Source organism: Electrona antarctica (genome assembly GCF_951216825.1).
Source record: "Electrona antarctica genome assembly, chromosome: 14".
Lineage (NCBI taxonomy): Eukaryota > Metazoa > Chordata > Actinopteri > Myctophiformes > Myctophidae > Electrona > Electrona antarctica.
The window spans coordinates 1,205,926-1,221,597 of NC_136795.1; the positions used below are offsets into that span (position 1 = coordinate 1,205,926).

The window sequence follows — 15,672 nt, forward strand, 5'->3', positions numbered from 1 at the left end:
ATGTTTTTATTCCACATCTTTGCAGTGCAAACTGCAATATAAAGATGCAAGATTTATTTGACTATAAAGCCTAATGCAGATTAAATTCACCGATTTGCCAGCATATATCAATTGTTGGGATACAGTTGGGGATAAATTGAGTTGCTTCAATTTTGCAAATTTTGATTGCTTTGTTTGGGACAGACTGGTCAGGGACATCATGGATGATCATAATATCATATCAGATTAGTAGCAAATAGACGGACTGCAGTAAGTGGACTGACTATAGAAGGTGTTAAAAAACGGGATTTAAATTGGAGCGTCGAATAGAGCTATTAATTAAATGTGCTCATCAAAATGTAATCCCTGCCCTAGTCTATATTTTAGAGGGACAATCTTATACGAGGCATGCGGGAGAACTATTTTAGCGGGACAATAGATCAGGCAGGCGGGAGAACATTATGCAGAAACAAAGACAACACTGACTCATTGTCATTGAGCGCCACCCTCTGTATATCACTGTATCACGTGAACAGTGGCAGCCGTTAGCCACCAACTGCCAAATTCATGTTTGATTTAAAGGGGGGGGGGGGCATCTTAACCAGTGTAGTGTTGACTTGGCAATTATGCAACAATTTGGATCTTTAGTGGGAGAAGAGATTAGCGTCTGAAATATTACTTATATTATTTCATTGCTCATATGCCACTCGTGTGGGAAATGCTCTTTAAAATAAATAGATGGGTGGCTCTTAAAAGAGCCGTTTTGGGGTTCCACTAGTGTGAGAAAGGTTTAAGCACGTTCTCCGCGGATACGACGGGCCAGCTGGATGTCTTTGGGCATAATTGTCACCCTCTTGGCGTGGATGGCGCACAGGTTGGTGTCTTCAAACAGACCGACCAGATAAGCCTCGGCAGACTCCTGGAGAGCCATGACGGCGGAGCTCTGGAAGCGCAGGTCTGTCTTGAAGTCCTGTGCGATCTCCCGCACCAGGCGCTGGAAAGGCAGCTTGCGGATCAGCAGCTCGGTGGATTTCTGGTAACGACGGATCTCCCTCAGAGCCACTGTACCGGGACGGTAACGGTGAGGCTTCTTCACTCCACCGGTTGCCGGCGCGCTCTTACGAGCTGCCTTGGTGGCGAGCTGCTTCCTGGGCGCTTTGCCACCGGTGGACTTACGAGCGGTCTGCTTGGTTCTTGCCATTGTATCTTGTTCTCTAAAGAAGTTGAGAATAGAATGTTTATTGCACTGAAAACTGCTGCTTTTATTAGCGCCTCAGAGACGCCGTCGTCCTCTGATTGGTCAGTGGTAAGGAACCTCCTCATTTGGGGCGGTACCATATGCTTCCCTGGCACCGATTGGAGGGGGGACTCTTACAAATGTCAGCCTACTGGAGTGGGGCTGCTAATAAACGCTATCACCACTAACCCCAAAAGGGGGCGTATTAAGGGGGGCGGGGAAATTCTGTGAGATAGGCTTATAGCAAATAATAAATAAAGACTATGGAATACTTAGTTTCCAGGGAAAACTGTAGGCATATGTTGTATGTCTGATATGGGCCAAGGAATAAATAAGTAAAATAAGAGCCACCCACTATTTCCATATAAAGAATAACTTCCAATGTCCTCGAGGAGAGAAAATGGAGTACTTGAATTAATCTGCTTCCTTCGCCTAGTATGAAACGTTAAAATAGGGGAGACTTTATATTTATCGTGTCTGCATTAGCAGGTGATTTTATTTTTCTTCCAATGCCATTTATCTTCCCGCTCGTGCATTGTCCCTGTAGTGTAAAGAATGTGCAACATTTAATATGAGGATAATCAGTGATAGAATACAGGTGCGCCTACATTTCATAATGTATTCGTAACATGAAACAATGTATACTAGTAGACGTAGTGAGTTTGTAACTTGTTTGAACGATACACAAGGTAATAGAAATATGAATCTTCATAAACGTTAGATTAGTTACAGCAGTCAAGTTTGTTGCAAGTTGCTCGTGAACTTGAAACGTGAACAGATTGCCTAATGCACACGGACAACGTAGCCATGCAATAATGTTCAAATGCATGGCTGTTTAACGCATTTGTAATTGTTAATGTGTGGATCAACCCTTTTTTGAAAAGATGGGTGGTCCTTAAAAGGACCGTTGTGTTTAGAGCAGACAGAACAGTTTACTTGGAGCTGGTGTACTTGGTCACAGCCTTGGTGCCCTCAGACACGGCGTGCTTGGCCAGCTCACCGGGGAGCAGCAGGCGGACGGCGGTCTGAATCTCCCTGGATGAGATGGTGGAGCGCTTGTTGTAGTGAGCCAGTTTGGAGGCTTCACCGGCGATGCGCTCAAAGATGTCGTTGACGAAGGAGTTCATGATGCCCATGGCCTTGGAAGAGACACCGGTGTCAGGGTGGACCTGCTTCAGGACCTTGTATATGTAGATGGCATAGCTCTCCTTCCTGGACTTTCTGCGCTTCTTGCCGCCCTTAGCTGGGGTCTTGGTGACGGCTTTCTTGGAGCCCTTCTTGGGCGCTGGTTTGGCAACTTCAGGCATTATTCTTTCTCAGTGATATGAAGAAAAGAAGTCATCTGTTGGTGGCGTTGCAGCAGTATTTATAGCAAGCCAAAGCAAATGAAGTATGCGACTCCCAGCACTTGATTGGCTTCTGCTGCCACTGCTCATGTGACCCACAGAGGGAGGTGTCTCACACTGTCTTTGTTTCTGTATAATGTTCTCCCGCCTGCCTGATATATTGTCCCGCTAAAATAGACTACTACTAGGCATTTATCATGATAATAGACATATTGATCCGCTATTAATCCGAGATGATATTTCTATGGCCCATGACATGTCTCTGATCAGTTTGTACCACACAGACAGACAGAGCAATCAAAATGTGCATGTCATAGAATAGATGCTAATCATAGCTGGGATGAGTGAGGTCTCTGACTTCAATCACAAACATGAAGCTGTGTTTAAGTAATTATGTGACATGAATTAAGTGGGTATATTGCTACATGATGCTGACAGGTGTGTGTGTGTGTGTGTGTGTGTGTGTGTGTGTGTGTGTGTGTGTGTGTGTGTGCTTTCTACAATACAGAAAATGCTCTTTATATAGTTACATCTTTCTTAACTAAATAAAGAGTATTATAACACATTGTATAATCACATTGGTGATGTGGTGTATTACTTATTCACCTGGAATGCAATGTGTATCTTTCTGGAAGATTTTACAAGTTCAAAGTGAGTTGTTTGTGTACACCCTGGACATTTAGTGAATGGCATAACATCATTTCCTAGGCTGTTTAAGCTGTTTATTGCAGTGGTTCCCAAACCTTTTCATGTCAAGGACCCCCAAATCGACACTAATTAGCTCGCGGACCCCCGTTTGAAAAGCTATGCCAGGGACCCCCATAAGAGCAGATTATTACGGCTCTAGCAGTGATTCTCAACCCGTTACATTTCAAGGACCCCCAGTTTGACACACATTATCCTACGCTGACTTTACAATGTATATTGTAAAATCAATGTTGATTTAACTCTGAGAGTTACTGACTCATACGGGTCCATTTGGTTCCAAACTATCATTTAGCTGGGGACCCCCTGGAACTCCCTGCAACATATTGAGTCCTAATCACGGTCCATATGAATCATGGCTCATTGTTACCCAAACATAGTATGCATGTACATGAACCTCGCATGGTTTCCTCTGCCGTCGGTGTGTGAATGGGTGAATGTAATGCACCCATTCACCGATGGCAAAGTGGTAAAGTTGTTCTGGGAATTAAACATGGCAAAATATGTCTAATTATTATGACATTAAGTAAACAATTATTACAATAAACTCAAAATCAGTAACACAATATAGGAATGAAGTATAGCTATATATGGTTGACCCAGTGAATATTGGTAGCAAGCTTATTTTTTTTAAAGTAGTCTCTCTATCATTCACTCTAAACACTTTACTTAGTAAAGCAGACTTATATAAACATTGTGGCTTGATGTATTAAGAAGACACGTTATAATGTATAACTTATAAGTATAGTTATAATGTGCTGTTCTGCTGAGCATAATAATACAGTATGACAATGACCGACACTTATAATACTTCATAAACAATATTGTTATGAATCCTTAGCATGCATTGTAAATGTGAGTATAATGCATTATAGACCCGACATTTAAATAAAGTCATATCAAATACATCTCTTTGTCTTTGCATGCATCTCTTTATTCATGACGATGAAACAATACTGTAAGTTTACAACATATTGGATTATATATTTAGTTCACAGCCCTGACACCACTGTAATAATATGTGATACACTACAGAAATATGAGTTTAGGATTAAACAGAGTCACAAAGAGAGAGATAAATCACACTTGTGTGAAGTGAGGGGCGCTCTTATCATCATGCAGCAGCGCTCAGCCATTAAAATCATCGCTATGGGGTTCACACAAAGCTGGGCATAGCCGCTAAAAAAAAAACTGAAACGCCAAAAAACGGCTGTGCTTTTCAAAGATGCATGCATGTGAACCTAAACATGTTTAAGCAACACGTCTGATCTTCATCGCCACAGCCTTCAGGGAGTAACGATAACCCTTCAGGGAGTAACGATAACCCTTCAGGGAGTAACGATAACCCTTCAGGGAGTAACGATAACCCTTCAGGGAGTAACGATAACCCTTCAGGGAGTAACGATAACCCTTCAGGGAGTAACGATAACCCTTCAGGGAGTAACGATAACCCTTCCAGTGGCGTATTCAATCATGGCGGTGAAACAATAGGCTACTGTATGTTGACAACATCTTCAAAGATGTATTTAGTTAAGACACTGTAATAATAAATAAGTGATACACAACATTCATATACTGTATGAGTTTATGATTAAACAGAGTCCCAAAGATATAGGAAAAAAAATAAAATAAAAATAATAATAATGATGAAAAAGAGTAAATAATGCATCATGGCTTTTATACCACGGCTGTGCTTTTCAAAGATGCATGCATGCGAACCTAAACATGTTTAAGGAACACGTCTGATCTTCATCGCTACAGCCTTCAGGGAGTAATGATAACCCTTCCAGCTGAACCAGTTTACACCTGTTGCAAAATGAGCCGTCTGTCCCCACAGGTAAAGGCCATTGATGTTAGCCTGGTGACAGGCCTTGTACCAAAATGCACCGTAATAATTACTTGCACAGTTCTTGCCATAGGCGTCCTGGTCGTTGTCAAAGGTTGTGAATTTCATGCCATTGTGATAGGTCAGAGAGTCTCCTGCTCCTCCGTCACTGAAGCCAGCAACCTGCAGCTTGTAGCCGTCAGCCTCAGAACCCACGGAGAAAGAGGAGTAAGAGGCAGACGCTGTGTTTCCCACAAAGTCCTCCATGTCCACCCTCAGCTGATACTTTCTGTTGTTGGTGAGGAGATGCATGTTCTCCAGGCCCAGCCAGTACTCGCCTGATGCGTCTCCAAACCCAGCTTGGTACTGAGCCCAGGGTCTGTAGAAGGTCACAGTGCCGTCCACTCTTCTCTGGATGACAGTCCACTTCCCTCCGTCTGTGTCCATGTCACAGTAGACCTTGACCGGTGCAGTGGTGGGGTAGATGGAGTACACTCCACTCTGTGTGGACACGTTGTTGTAGATTTCCTCACAGTCCAGAACCAGGTTGAGATCGCAACGAGGAGCAGAGTGGACCGTTACAGCCAGAAACAGAACTACAACAGCATGTAGCATCTTGAAGAATTTAAAGTTGCACTTTGCACCAAAGGACGTCAGAGTGCTCTGCGTCAGTGTATGTCCACCAGCTGCAGTAGAATGTTCAATGCAGTCTGAGTTTGAGAACCATCCTATATAGTTAACAATGGCATTAGAAGTATGCAGTGACCAGCCAGGTCTGACCATCTTGTGGATGGTTAAGCCTAACAGCCTTAAGGTTAACAGGGGTTATTGACACTAATGGTTGAAGAGGCAGTTTGCCCATCGGTCAAGTTCAGGTCACATGTTGTACTTGCCCAAAGGTCATGTACATGATGACAATGATAGGTCAAATGTTAATTACTGTCCTGGCTGTGCGATAGAAACTCCTATGCCAAATATAGTGCAGTATGGATATGACTATATGGTTTCACACTTGTTGTTTCATATTTGTAAGTGTATATGGCCACATTCAGGTGTTTATACAGATATATTGTGTTGTGTTTATAGATGAGGCAGGGGCATTTGGGCAACCCTTAGTGTTTTATTTAGCTGCCAGGGGCATTTGGGCAACCCTTAGTGTTTTATTTTGCTGCCAGGGGCTTGTGGGCAACACTTAGTGTTGTATTTAGCTGCCGGGGGCATGTGGGCAACCTTTAGTGTTTTATTTAGCTGCCAGGGGCATGTGGGCAACCTTTAGTGTTTTATTTAGCTGCCGGGGGCATGTGGGCAACCTTTAGTGTTTTATTTAGCTGCCAGGGGCATGTGGGCAACCCTTAGTGTTTTATTTAGCTGCCAGGGGCATGTGGGCAACCTTTAGTGTTTTATTTAGCTGCCGGGGGCATGTGGGCAACCTTTAGTGTTTTATTTAGCTGCCAGGGGCATGTGGGCAACCTTTAGTGTTTTATTTAGCTGCCAGGGGCATGTGGGCAACCTTTCGTGTTTTATTTAGCTGCCAGGGGCAGGTGGGCAACCTTTAGTGTTTTATTTAGCTGCCAGGGGCATGTGGGCAACCTTTAGTGTTTTATTTAGCTGCCAGGGGCATGTGGGCAACCTTTAGTGTTGTATTTTGCTGCCAGGGGCATGTGGGCAACCTTTAGTGTTTTATTTAGCTGCCAGGGGCATGTGGGCAACCTTTAGTGTTTTATTTAGCTGCCAGGGGCATGTGGGCAACCTTTAGTGTTTTATTTAGCTGCCAGGGGCATGTGGGCAACCTTTAGTGTGTTATTTAGCTGCCAGGGGCATGTGGGCAACCTTTAGTGTTGTATTTAGCTGCCAGGGGCATGTGGGCAACCTTTAGTGTTGTATTTAGCTGCCAGGGGCATGTGGGCAACCTTTAGTGTTTTATTTAGCTGCCAGGGGCATGTGGGCAACCTTTAGTGTTGTATTTAGCTGCCAGGGGCATGTGGGCAACCTTTAGTGTTTTATTTAGCTGCAAGATGCATGTGGGCAACCTTTAGTGTTTTATTTAGCTGCCAGGGGCATGTGGGCAACCTTTAGTGTTTTATTTAGCTGCCAGGGGCAGGTGGGCAACCTTTAGTGTGTTATTTAGCTGCCAGGGGCATGTGGGCAACCTTTAGTGTTTTATTTAGCTGCCAGGGGCAGGTGGGCAACCTTTAGTGTGTTATTTAGCTGCCAGGGGCATGTGGGCAACCTTTAGTGTTGTATTTAGCTGCCAGGGGCATGTGGGCAACCTTTAGTGTTGTATTTAGCTGCCAGGGGCATGTGGGCAACCTTTAGTGTTTTATTTAGCTGCCAGGGGCAGGTGGGCAACCTTTAGTGTGTTATTTAGCTGCCAGGGGCATGTGGGCAACCTTTAGTGTTTTATTTAGCTGCCAGGGGCAGGTGGGCAACCTTTAGTGTGTTATTTAGCTGCCAGGGGCATGTGGGCAACCTTTAGTGTTGTATTTAGCTGCCAGGGGCATGTGGGCAACCTTTAGTGTTGTATTTAGCTGCCAGGGGCATGTGGGCAACCTTTAGTGTTTTATTTAGCTGCCAGGGGCATGTGGGCAACCTTTAGTGTTGTATTTAGCTGCCAGGGGCATGTGGGCAACCTTTAGTGTTTTATTTAGCTGCCAGATGCATGTGGGCAACCTTTAGTGTTTTATTTAGCTGCCAGGGGCATGTGGGCAACCTTTAGTGTTTTATTTAGCTGCCAGGGGCAGGTGGGCAACCTTTAGTGTGTTATTTAGCTGCCAGGGGCATGTGGGCAACCTTTAGTGTGGTATTTAGCTGCCAGGGGCATGTGGGCAACCTTTAGTGTTGTATTTAGCTGCCAGGGGCATGTGGGCAACCTTTAGTGTTTTATTTAGCTGCCAGGGGCATGTGGGCAACCTTTAGTGTTGTATTTAGCTGCCAGGGGCATGTGGGCAACCTTTAGTGTTGTATTTAGCTGCCAGGGGCATGTGGGCAACCTTTAGTGTTTTATTTAGCTGCCAGGGGCAGGTGGGCAACCTTTAGTGTGTTATTTAGCTGCCAGGGGCATGTGGGCAACCTTTAGTGTTTTATTTAGCTGCCAGGGGCAGGTGGGCAACCTTTAGTGTGTTATTTAGCTGCCAGGGGCATGTGGGCAACCTTTAGTGTTGTATTTAGCTGCCAGGGGCATGTGGGCAACCTTTAGTGTTGTATTTAGCTGCCAGGGGCATGTGGGCAACCTTTAGTGTTTTATTTAGCTGCCAGGGGCATGTGGGCAACCTTTAGTGTTGTATTTAGCTGCCAGGGGCATGTGGGCAACCTTTAGTGTTTTATTTAGCTGCCAGATGCATGTGGGCAACCTTTAGTGTTTTATTTAGCTGCCAGGGGCATGTGGGCAACCTTTAGTGTTTTATTTAGCTGCCAGGGGCAGGTGGGCAACCTTTAGTGTGTTATTTAGCTGCCAGGGGCATGTGGGCAACCTTTAGTGTGGTATTTAGCTGCCAGGGGCATGTGGGCAACCTTTAGTGTTGTATTTAGCTGCCAGGGGCATGTGGGCAACCTTTAGTGTTTTATTTAGCTGCCAGGGGCATGTGGGCAACCTTTAGTGTTTTATTTAGCTGCCAGGGGCATGTGGGCAACCCTTAGTGTTGTATTTAACTGCCAGGGGCAGGTGGGCAACCCTTAGTGTTGTATTTAGCTGCCAGGGGCAGGTGGGCAACCCTTAGTGTTGTATTTAGCGGCCAGGGGCAGGTGGGCAACCCTTAGTGTTGTATTTAGCTGCCAGGGGCAGGTGGGCAACCCTTAGTGTTGTATTTAGCTGCCAGGGGCAGGTGGGCAACCCTTCGTGTTGTATTTAGCTGCCAGGGGCAGGTGGGCAACCCTTAGTGTCAACGCCTGCAGTTAAGAATGATGATTTGACCTATAATAGGCCTGTCTGCCTGTGTGTTGAGGTAACACACATGCCCTGCTGGCCACCCACGGGTAGTGGAGGTGAGATTCACACTACACTAGGAGATCCGGAGTCAAGACTTAAATCAACTTAAATTGTCTTATTCAAAAGGTTCCAGGGAAAACAGTGGTTGGGTCAAAAGGTGAATTTAGGAGACTTCTAAATTCTCAGATGGTGGCCTAGTGGCAGCCCGAGTTCGCGGAAATGTCGGAAGTACTAAATGGACCTAGTGGCAACACACCATGTTTACTATATGTTTAATTACCTTCTATTTCTGTAAACTCTCTGCTGTGTTTGGAATGTGAAACAGGAAAACCAAAACACAGTGCGGCTGCCACAAAACCGGCAATACGTCTGTGTCGGTGTGGCCACCCTGACACGTACACACTTGATTGATTGTTTTCTCGCAGGGCAAATTTCTATCGCAAGACGACATCATCACGCAATGCACGGCTGCACGCATGCAAGTATTCAGTCAGCAGACAGGTTTGACCATCTTGTGGGTTATAAATGATCGCCACTCCCAGCTCCGATGACGCGTTTCGTCCCAGCGGCCGGGGTGTGTGTGTGTGTGTCGGGGGGGGGGGGGGGGGGGGATTTGAGCCTGGCCGGGCCTGGCCACGACCTCCCGAAAATGGGTGCCCCCTTTCAGTTCTTCCTCACTTGTACTTAATTGTTTCTCACATGTACTCTATAACTTACTATGACCAAATAGGCCTACATATAATTCCGGGGGTCTTTGGCACGCAAAAAGCTTTGGACAACCACTGATTTCGAAAGGCATTTGGGGATAAGGGTTAAAGAGCAGGAAAAGACAAAAATAAAGCCTATATTTCAGGTTCCTGGCAATGTTTATAGTTATAGTTAATGAAACTTCATTATACTGCAAACTATATGCTAACTGTATATGAACTGACAGGAGGGGTTCCTGTATGAACTGACAGGAGGGGTTCCTGTATATGAACGGACAGGAGGGGTTCCTGTATGAACTGACAGGAGGGGTTCCTGTATATGAACTGACAGGAGGGGTTCCTGTATATGAACTGACAGGAGGGGTTCCTGTATATGAACTGACAGGAGGGGTTCCTGTATATGAACTGACAGGAAGGGTTCCTGTATATGAACTGACAGGAGGGGTTCCTGAATGAACTGACAGGAGGGGTTCCTGTATATGAACTGACAGGAGGGGTTCCTGTATATGAACTGACAGGAAGGGTTCCTGTATATGAACTGACAGGAGGGGTTCCTGAATGAACTGACAGGAGGGGTTCCTGTGTATGAACTGACAGGAGGGGTTCCTGTATATGAACTGACAGGAAGGGTTCCTGTATATGAACTGACAGGAGGGGTTCCTGAATGAACTGACAGGAGGGGTTCCTGTGTATGAACTGACAGGAGGGGTTCCTGTATATGAACTGACAGGAGGGGTTCCTGTATATGAACTGACAGGAGGGGTTCCTGTATATGAACTGACAGGAGGGGTTCCTGTATATGAACTGACAGGAGGGGTTCCTGTATGAACTGACAGGAGGGGTTCCTGTATGAACGGACAGGAGGGGTTCCTGTATATGAACTGACAGGAGGGGTTCCTGTATGAACTGACAGGAGGGGTTCCTGTATGAACTGACAGGAGGGGTTCCTGTATGAACGGACAGGAGGGGTTCCTGTATATGAACGGACAGGAGGGGTTCCTGTATGAACTGACAGGAGGGGTTCCTGTATGAACTGACAGGAGGGGTTCCTGTATGAACTGACAGGAGGGGTTCCTGTATATGAACTGACAGGAGGGGTTCCTGTATATGAACGGACAGGAGGGGTTCCTGTATGAACTGACAGGAGGGGTTCCTGTATATGAACTGACAGGAGGGGTTCCTGTATGAACTGACAGGAAGGGTTCCTGTATGAACTGACAGGAGGATTCCTGTATATGAACTGACAGGAGGGGTTCCTGTATATGAACTGACAGGAGGGGTTCCTGTATAAACTGACAGGAGGGGTTCCTGTATATGAACTGACAGGAGGGGTTCCTGTATATGAACTGACAGGAGGGGTTCCTGTATGAACTGACAGGAGGGGTTCCTGTATATGAACTGACAGGAGGATTCCTGTATATGAACTGACAGGAGGGGTTCCTGTATATGAACTGACAGGAGGGGTTCCTGTATAAACTGACAGGAGGGGTTCCTGTATATGAACTGACAGGAGGGGTTCCTGTATATGAACTGACAGGAGGGGTTCCTGTATATGAACTGACAGGAGGGGTTCCTGTATATGAACGGACAGGAGGGATTCCTGTATGGACCTTGATTGAAGTAGGATTTCATTAGTATATTTAGAAAGGTAATAGAGCATGTGCCTCCACTCTAGCCCAGGTGCTGGACAAGAGGCAGTACAAGAGGAAAAAATAGAGTCCGCAACACCGGTATGAAAAACTCAGCTCCACTGATTTATTGATTCAACGTTTCGATCACTAGGATCTTCTTCAGGAAATGATCGAAACGTTGAATCAATAAATCAGTGGAGCTGAGTTTTTCATACCGGTGTTCCGGACTCTTTCCATTAGTATATTTAGGACATTATTGTCACGGTACAAGCTCACTCACGATGTGACGACACATTGTGAGCTTGTAGATAGTATTGTTTGTACAAGCTTATTTGATATTATTATTGTAATTTTCAAAAAAAAAAAAACTTGAATCATGCCTAATGCGTACTATACTTTCTACATTAGTTTAAGTACATTTTGACACCAATACTTTACTCACGTACATTTTCATTACCAGATTTTAACTTGTAATTCTACATTACTGTATTGACACTTTAACTTTTTGACCCATTTAGGCCCGACATCGAAATTGAAAAAAAAATCTTCTAAATCATGACAGTTTTCTGAAATACCTCATGTTTCTATATCAGTAGGTGCTCAACCTTTTTCATGTCAAGGACCCCCAGAATTATCTGTAATTGGCCGACAAACCCCATCTGAAAATATGTTTTTCCATGCAGGGACCACCCACCCAGAAGCAAAGAAGATTTGCGCCACATTTTCATTATTTTTCAAACAATAGCTAAAGTAAACACCAAAAGGGTTTCCCGTTCAGAATGGGTAAAGAATGGCATGCGAGTACTTTTGTTCTTCCACCACTGCTGAAAACCATGAGAAAACCATGAGAGGTGATGGAGTGGAGCGTTGGCAGCGCCGGCCCACTAGCCATGCATGCACCAACCCTCTGGAATGAGCATAAAATGGACCCCAAGGCGAGTTTTTTATTCCTATGATGGGAGGGAATTTGGAGCGCTGTGATTGGTTGTCAGTGGAGTAGGAAGCGCTGGGCTGTGTTTTGGACCTGCACACAAGTGTTTATGCCTACTAGTACTCTATGACTAGTACTAACCCTATCTCTAACTCTAACCTAAACATAACCGCAAGCAGGGGAGCAACGCACCCCTCACCAACCTTAATCCAAAAACTATTAACGCACCCCTCACCAACCTTAATCCAAAAACTATTAAAAAATCCGCGGTAGTAAAAGAGTGGTAAAACGAGCGCTCCTAAACCTGAGCTATCCTAGGAATAAAAAACTAGCGACCCCAAGCCATGCAGAGCCAGGCAATAGGCCTATCTCACAGCCATTCCCCGCCCCCTTTCCATGCCCCCTTTCCAGACATTACATGTTAAAATACCTACATTCAGAAGCCATAAACAACGCTTTTTCTGAAGGTAAACTTTATTATATTTGTTTTAGCTGTCTTACCATCTTGTTTTCTTCATAATAATATTGGTGTTTTGCACTTTAACATTTGGAAACGGCCTTAAATGGTGCAGACAAAGCAGGTAGGGATGTAGCTCTGGTCCATGAATGTACTGTAGGTCTTTTAACATACGTAATGTCTATGGAGTGACGTCATGTCAACACCATTCGCTCAGAAAAGGGGGTGTGGAAAGGGGGCGGGGCAGGGCTGTGAGATGTGAGAGGCCTATTCCTTTGAGAATCCTCTAAAAACACATTGGTTCATTTCTATGAAGGCCTGTATCGTTTTGGCTCCTCTGTAACTGAATTGTAACTGATAGAGTTGTGCTATTACTCTCAGGGCTCCATTTCCGTCAGCGCTAAACCCCTTATCCCTAAACTTCTTTGCCTTTTTCTACTATTTTGAAAAACATTTTTGAATAGTTCAACTAGCCAATCTACATTGACACGTGAGCTCAGCTTTGTAGACTGGCCATTTTAACTATTCAAAAATGTTTTGCAAAATAGTTTTAAAAAAAAGGATCCCTAAAGAAGTTTAGGGATAAGGGGTTTAGCGGTGACGAAAATGGAGCCCTATAGGTCTAGGCTTTAAAGGGTTAAGAGGGATATTTCACGAAACATTTGTGGGTCATGTCATTGTCATCGTCACGCACGCACGCACGCACGCACGCGCACACACACAGACACTCTTTTGTACTTACTTTTTTATTGCACACATCAAATCATTTAGTAAACAGACCTTCACAGTAACAATGCAACAGCAGAAAGAAGAAACAAAAATAACTAAATAGAAGCAATTAAGTCACGTACTGCGCAGAGCGGCCTCTTAAAAGTGTTTTCAACAACTTATAGATTATTTACATTGAGAAGAGAACATGATTTATAAAGTACAGTGCCAGAACAGAACAGGCTCAACATCGTTCTCAAGCAGGCCCGTAGCCAGTGGCGTGCACAGATAGACACTAGGGGGTGCTAGAGCACCCCCTGCCCTTTTGGCAATGTGCCCTTTTGAAAAAAGGTGGCGCGAAAAAAGGTGGCGCGCCACTCGGTGGCGCGCTATGAGCTTGTAGATCTGCTATTTTTCAATAGCTAAAGCATAACATAATGCTAACACCAAAAGGGGTTACCGCCCAAAATGGATTAAGGCAACCGGCCGGTTCCACTCGCTGCACAAGTTGCCCTTTTTTAACTTGAGCACCTGCCCCTCTAAATGTCTGTGCACGCCACTGCCCGTAGCCGACGCCCGACGGGCACATACAGGACAGGTCTATTCAATTCAAATGAGCTTGTATTTTATTCATTATTTATTTGTTGGGAGATTTTGGGAAATTTGGGAAATTAAAGTTCATACTACAGTGTCACACAAAACAAAAGTAGCAAACAGCAAAAGTGGTGAAGTGTCTGTGGGGTTTATGAATATACTGAACCAATGAAAAGTAGCGTGAGAGCTTGTGACAGCATAGTAAAGTATTCTGGATCCATTCATTGGAACACATGGTTATTTGACCATTTCCAGAAAGGTTATGGTTTTTGGAAAGTAATCCAGCCGCCGACAGCTACATAGTTAACAGCTAATTGAAAAAAGAGACAAGCGATCAGATTTAAATATTTATATTAAGAAAACATGTTACTTGCAATGTTTTTGTTCAGTCATTTCATTCTGACAGTTTAAAACTTCCTTAAAACCTTATAACATTGTAACTCCCACGTGGAAAGCCAACATCTTAACCACTAAGCCAAAGGGATGTCCGGAGACCCGGGTTCGATTCAAGGGTGGGAAGAATATCATCGCGTCTAAGAAGAAGAACAAAAGTTTCACCTCTAGGCTGTAGAGCGATGCGATCAGTTTTCATAGCACTAATTTGACGGAGATTAATCAATCTCCGTCTCGGGCAACTGGCCGTGATCTTGAACTTGACGGTGATCTCCGTCTTGCGCCTCCAAGGTGTTAAAATCGTTTTTTATTTATTTTTTATATCGCGATAAACGCTAAGAACAATATCCCATCCCTACTAAAAGGAACACAGAAAAACATACTTGGTGGTTCCTGAAACCTTAGTTTTATGTTGAGGACCGCCCGTGAGTAACCGTGAACTGGTTCCTTTTCCAGCAACAGAACATTGTTTCTGGAACTGGTTCCTTTTCCAGCAACAGAACATTGTTTCTGGAACTGGTTCCTTTTCCAGCAACAGAACATTGTTTCTGGAACTGGTTCCTTTTCCAGCAACAGAACATTGTTTCTGGAACTGGTTCCTTTTCCAGCAAAAATAACTTTGGTTCTAGAACTGTTTCCTTTCTACATTCTCAGAACCTTGTTGGTGCTTTCAAGGAACCTGCGGCCGGTTCCAGTTATTTGGTTCCAGCTCTGTAGCAACTTTTAGGGCTCTGAAGCATGTCAATGTTCAGTGGAAACACTATTTAGGCCGGGCGATTCTCTTCTGTACAAACACACTTCCAAGCGGCGTCTGCAGACAGCCATCGAGATCTCGGAGAGTAAGTTCTCGGAATTCACTGAATTCAACATTGACCATGGGGAGCCTTTTTCCCCCTCCCCCACCCTCAATCCCATTGGTCAGACCACCCTCCCACCCTCAATCCCATTGGTCAGACACCCACAACCACCATGCCCCTCAATCCCATTAGTCAGACATGGGATTAGTCCCATTAGTCAGACAGCCACGACTGCGGTCCAATAATTTTCCGTGGTCCTTGTCTGTGACCACCCTCCCCCCCTCAATCCCATTGGTCAGACAGCCAGGACCACCCTCCCCCACCCTCAATCCCATTGGTCAGACAGCCAGGACCACCCTCCCCCACCCTCAATCCAATTGGTCAGACAGCCAGGACCACCCTCCCCCACCCTCAATCCCATTGGTCAGACAGCCAGG

General features: G+C 44.9%; 3 protein-coding genes across 3 annotated transcripts; all 3 read right to left on the reverse strand.

Moving 5' to 3' along the window:
* Positions 1 to 769: 769 nt before the first annotated feature.
* Positions 770 to 1,180, reverse strand: LOC306936408 (histone H3.2-like; the record flags this gene model as incomplete). The annotated part of the gene is made up of 1 exon (XM_079519903.1): positions 770 to 1,180. One exon carries the CDS (start codon positions 1,178 to 1,180, stop codon positions 770 to 772), a length of 411 nt encoding a protein of 136 aa, XP_079376029.1.
* A 968-nt stretch (positions 1,181 to 2,148) lies between these two features.
* Positions 2,149 to 2,523, reverse strand: LOC306936428 (histone H2B-like; the record flags this gene model as incomplete). The annotated part of the gene is made up of 1 exon (XM_079519925.1): positions 2,149 to 2,523. The coding sequence occupies one exon, from the start codon at positions 2,521 to 2,523 to the stop codon at positions 2,149 to 2,151; it is 375 nt and encodes a 124-aa protein (XP_079376051.1).
* Positions 2,524 to 4,991: 2,468 nt separating this feature from the next.
* Positions 4,992 to 5,707, reverse strand: LOC306936265 (microfibril-associated glycoprotein 4-like; the record flags this gene model as incomplete). The annotated part of the gene is made up of 1 exon (XM_079519755.1): positions 4,992 to 5,707. The coding sequence occupies one exon, from the start codon at positions 5,705 to 5,707 to the stop codon at positions 4,997 to 4,999; it is 711 nt and encodes a 236-aa protein (XP_079375881.1). The 3' UTR covers positions 4,992 to 4,996.
* Positions 5,708 to 15,672: the final 9,965 nt, after the last annotated feature.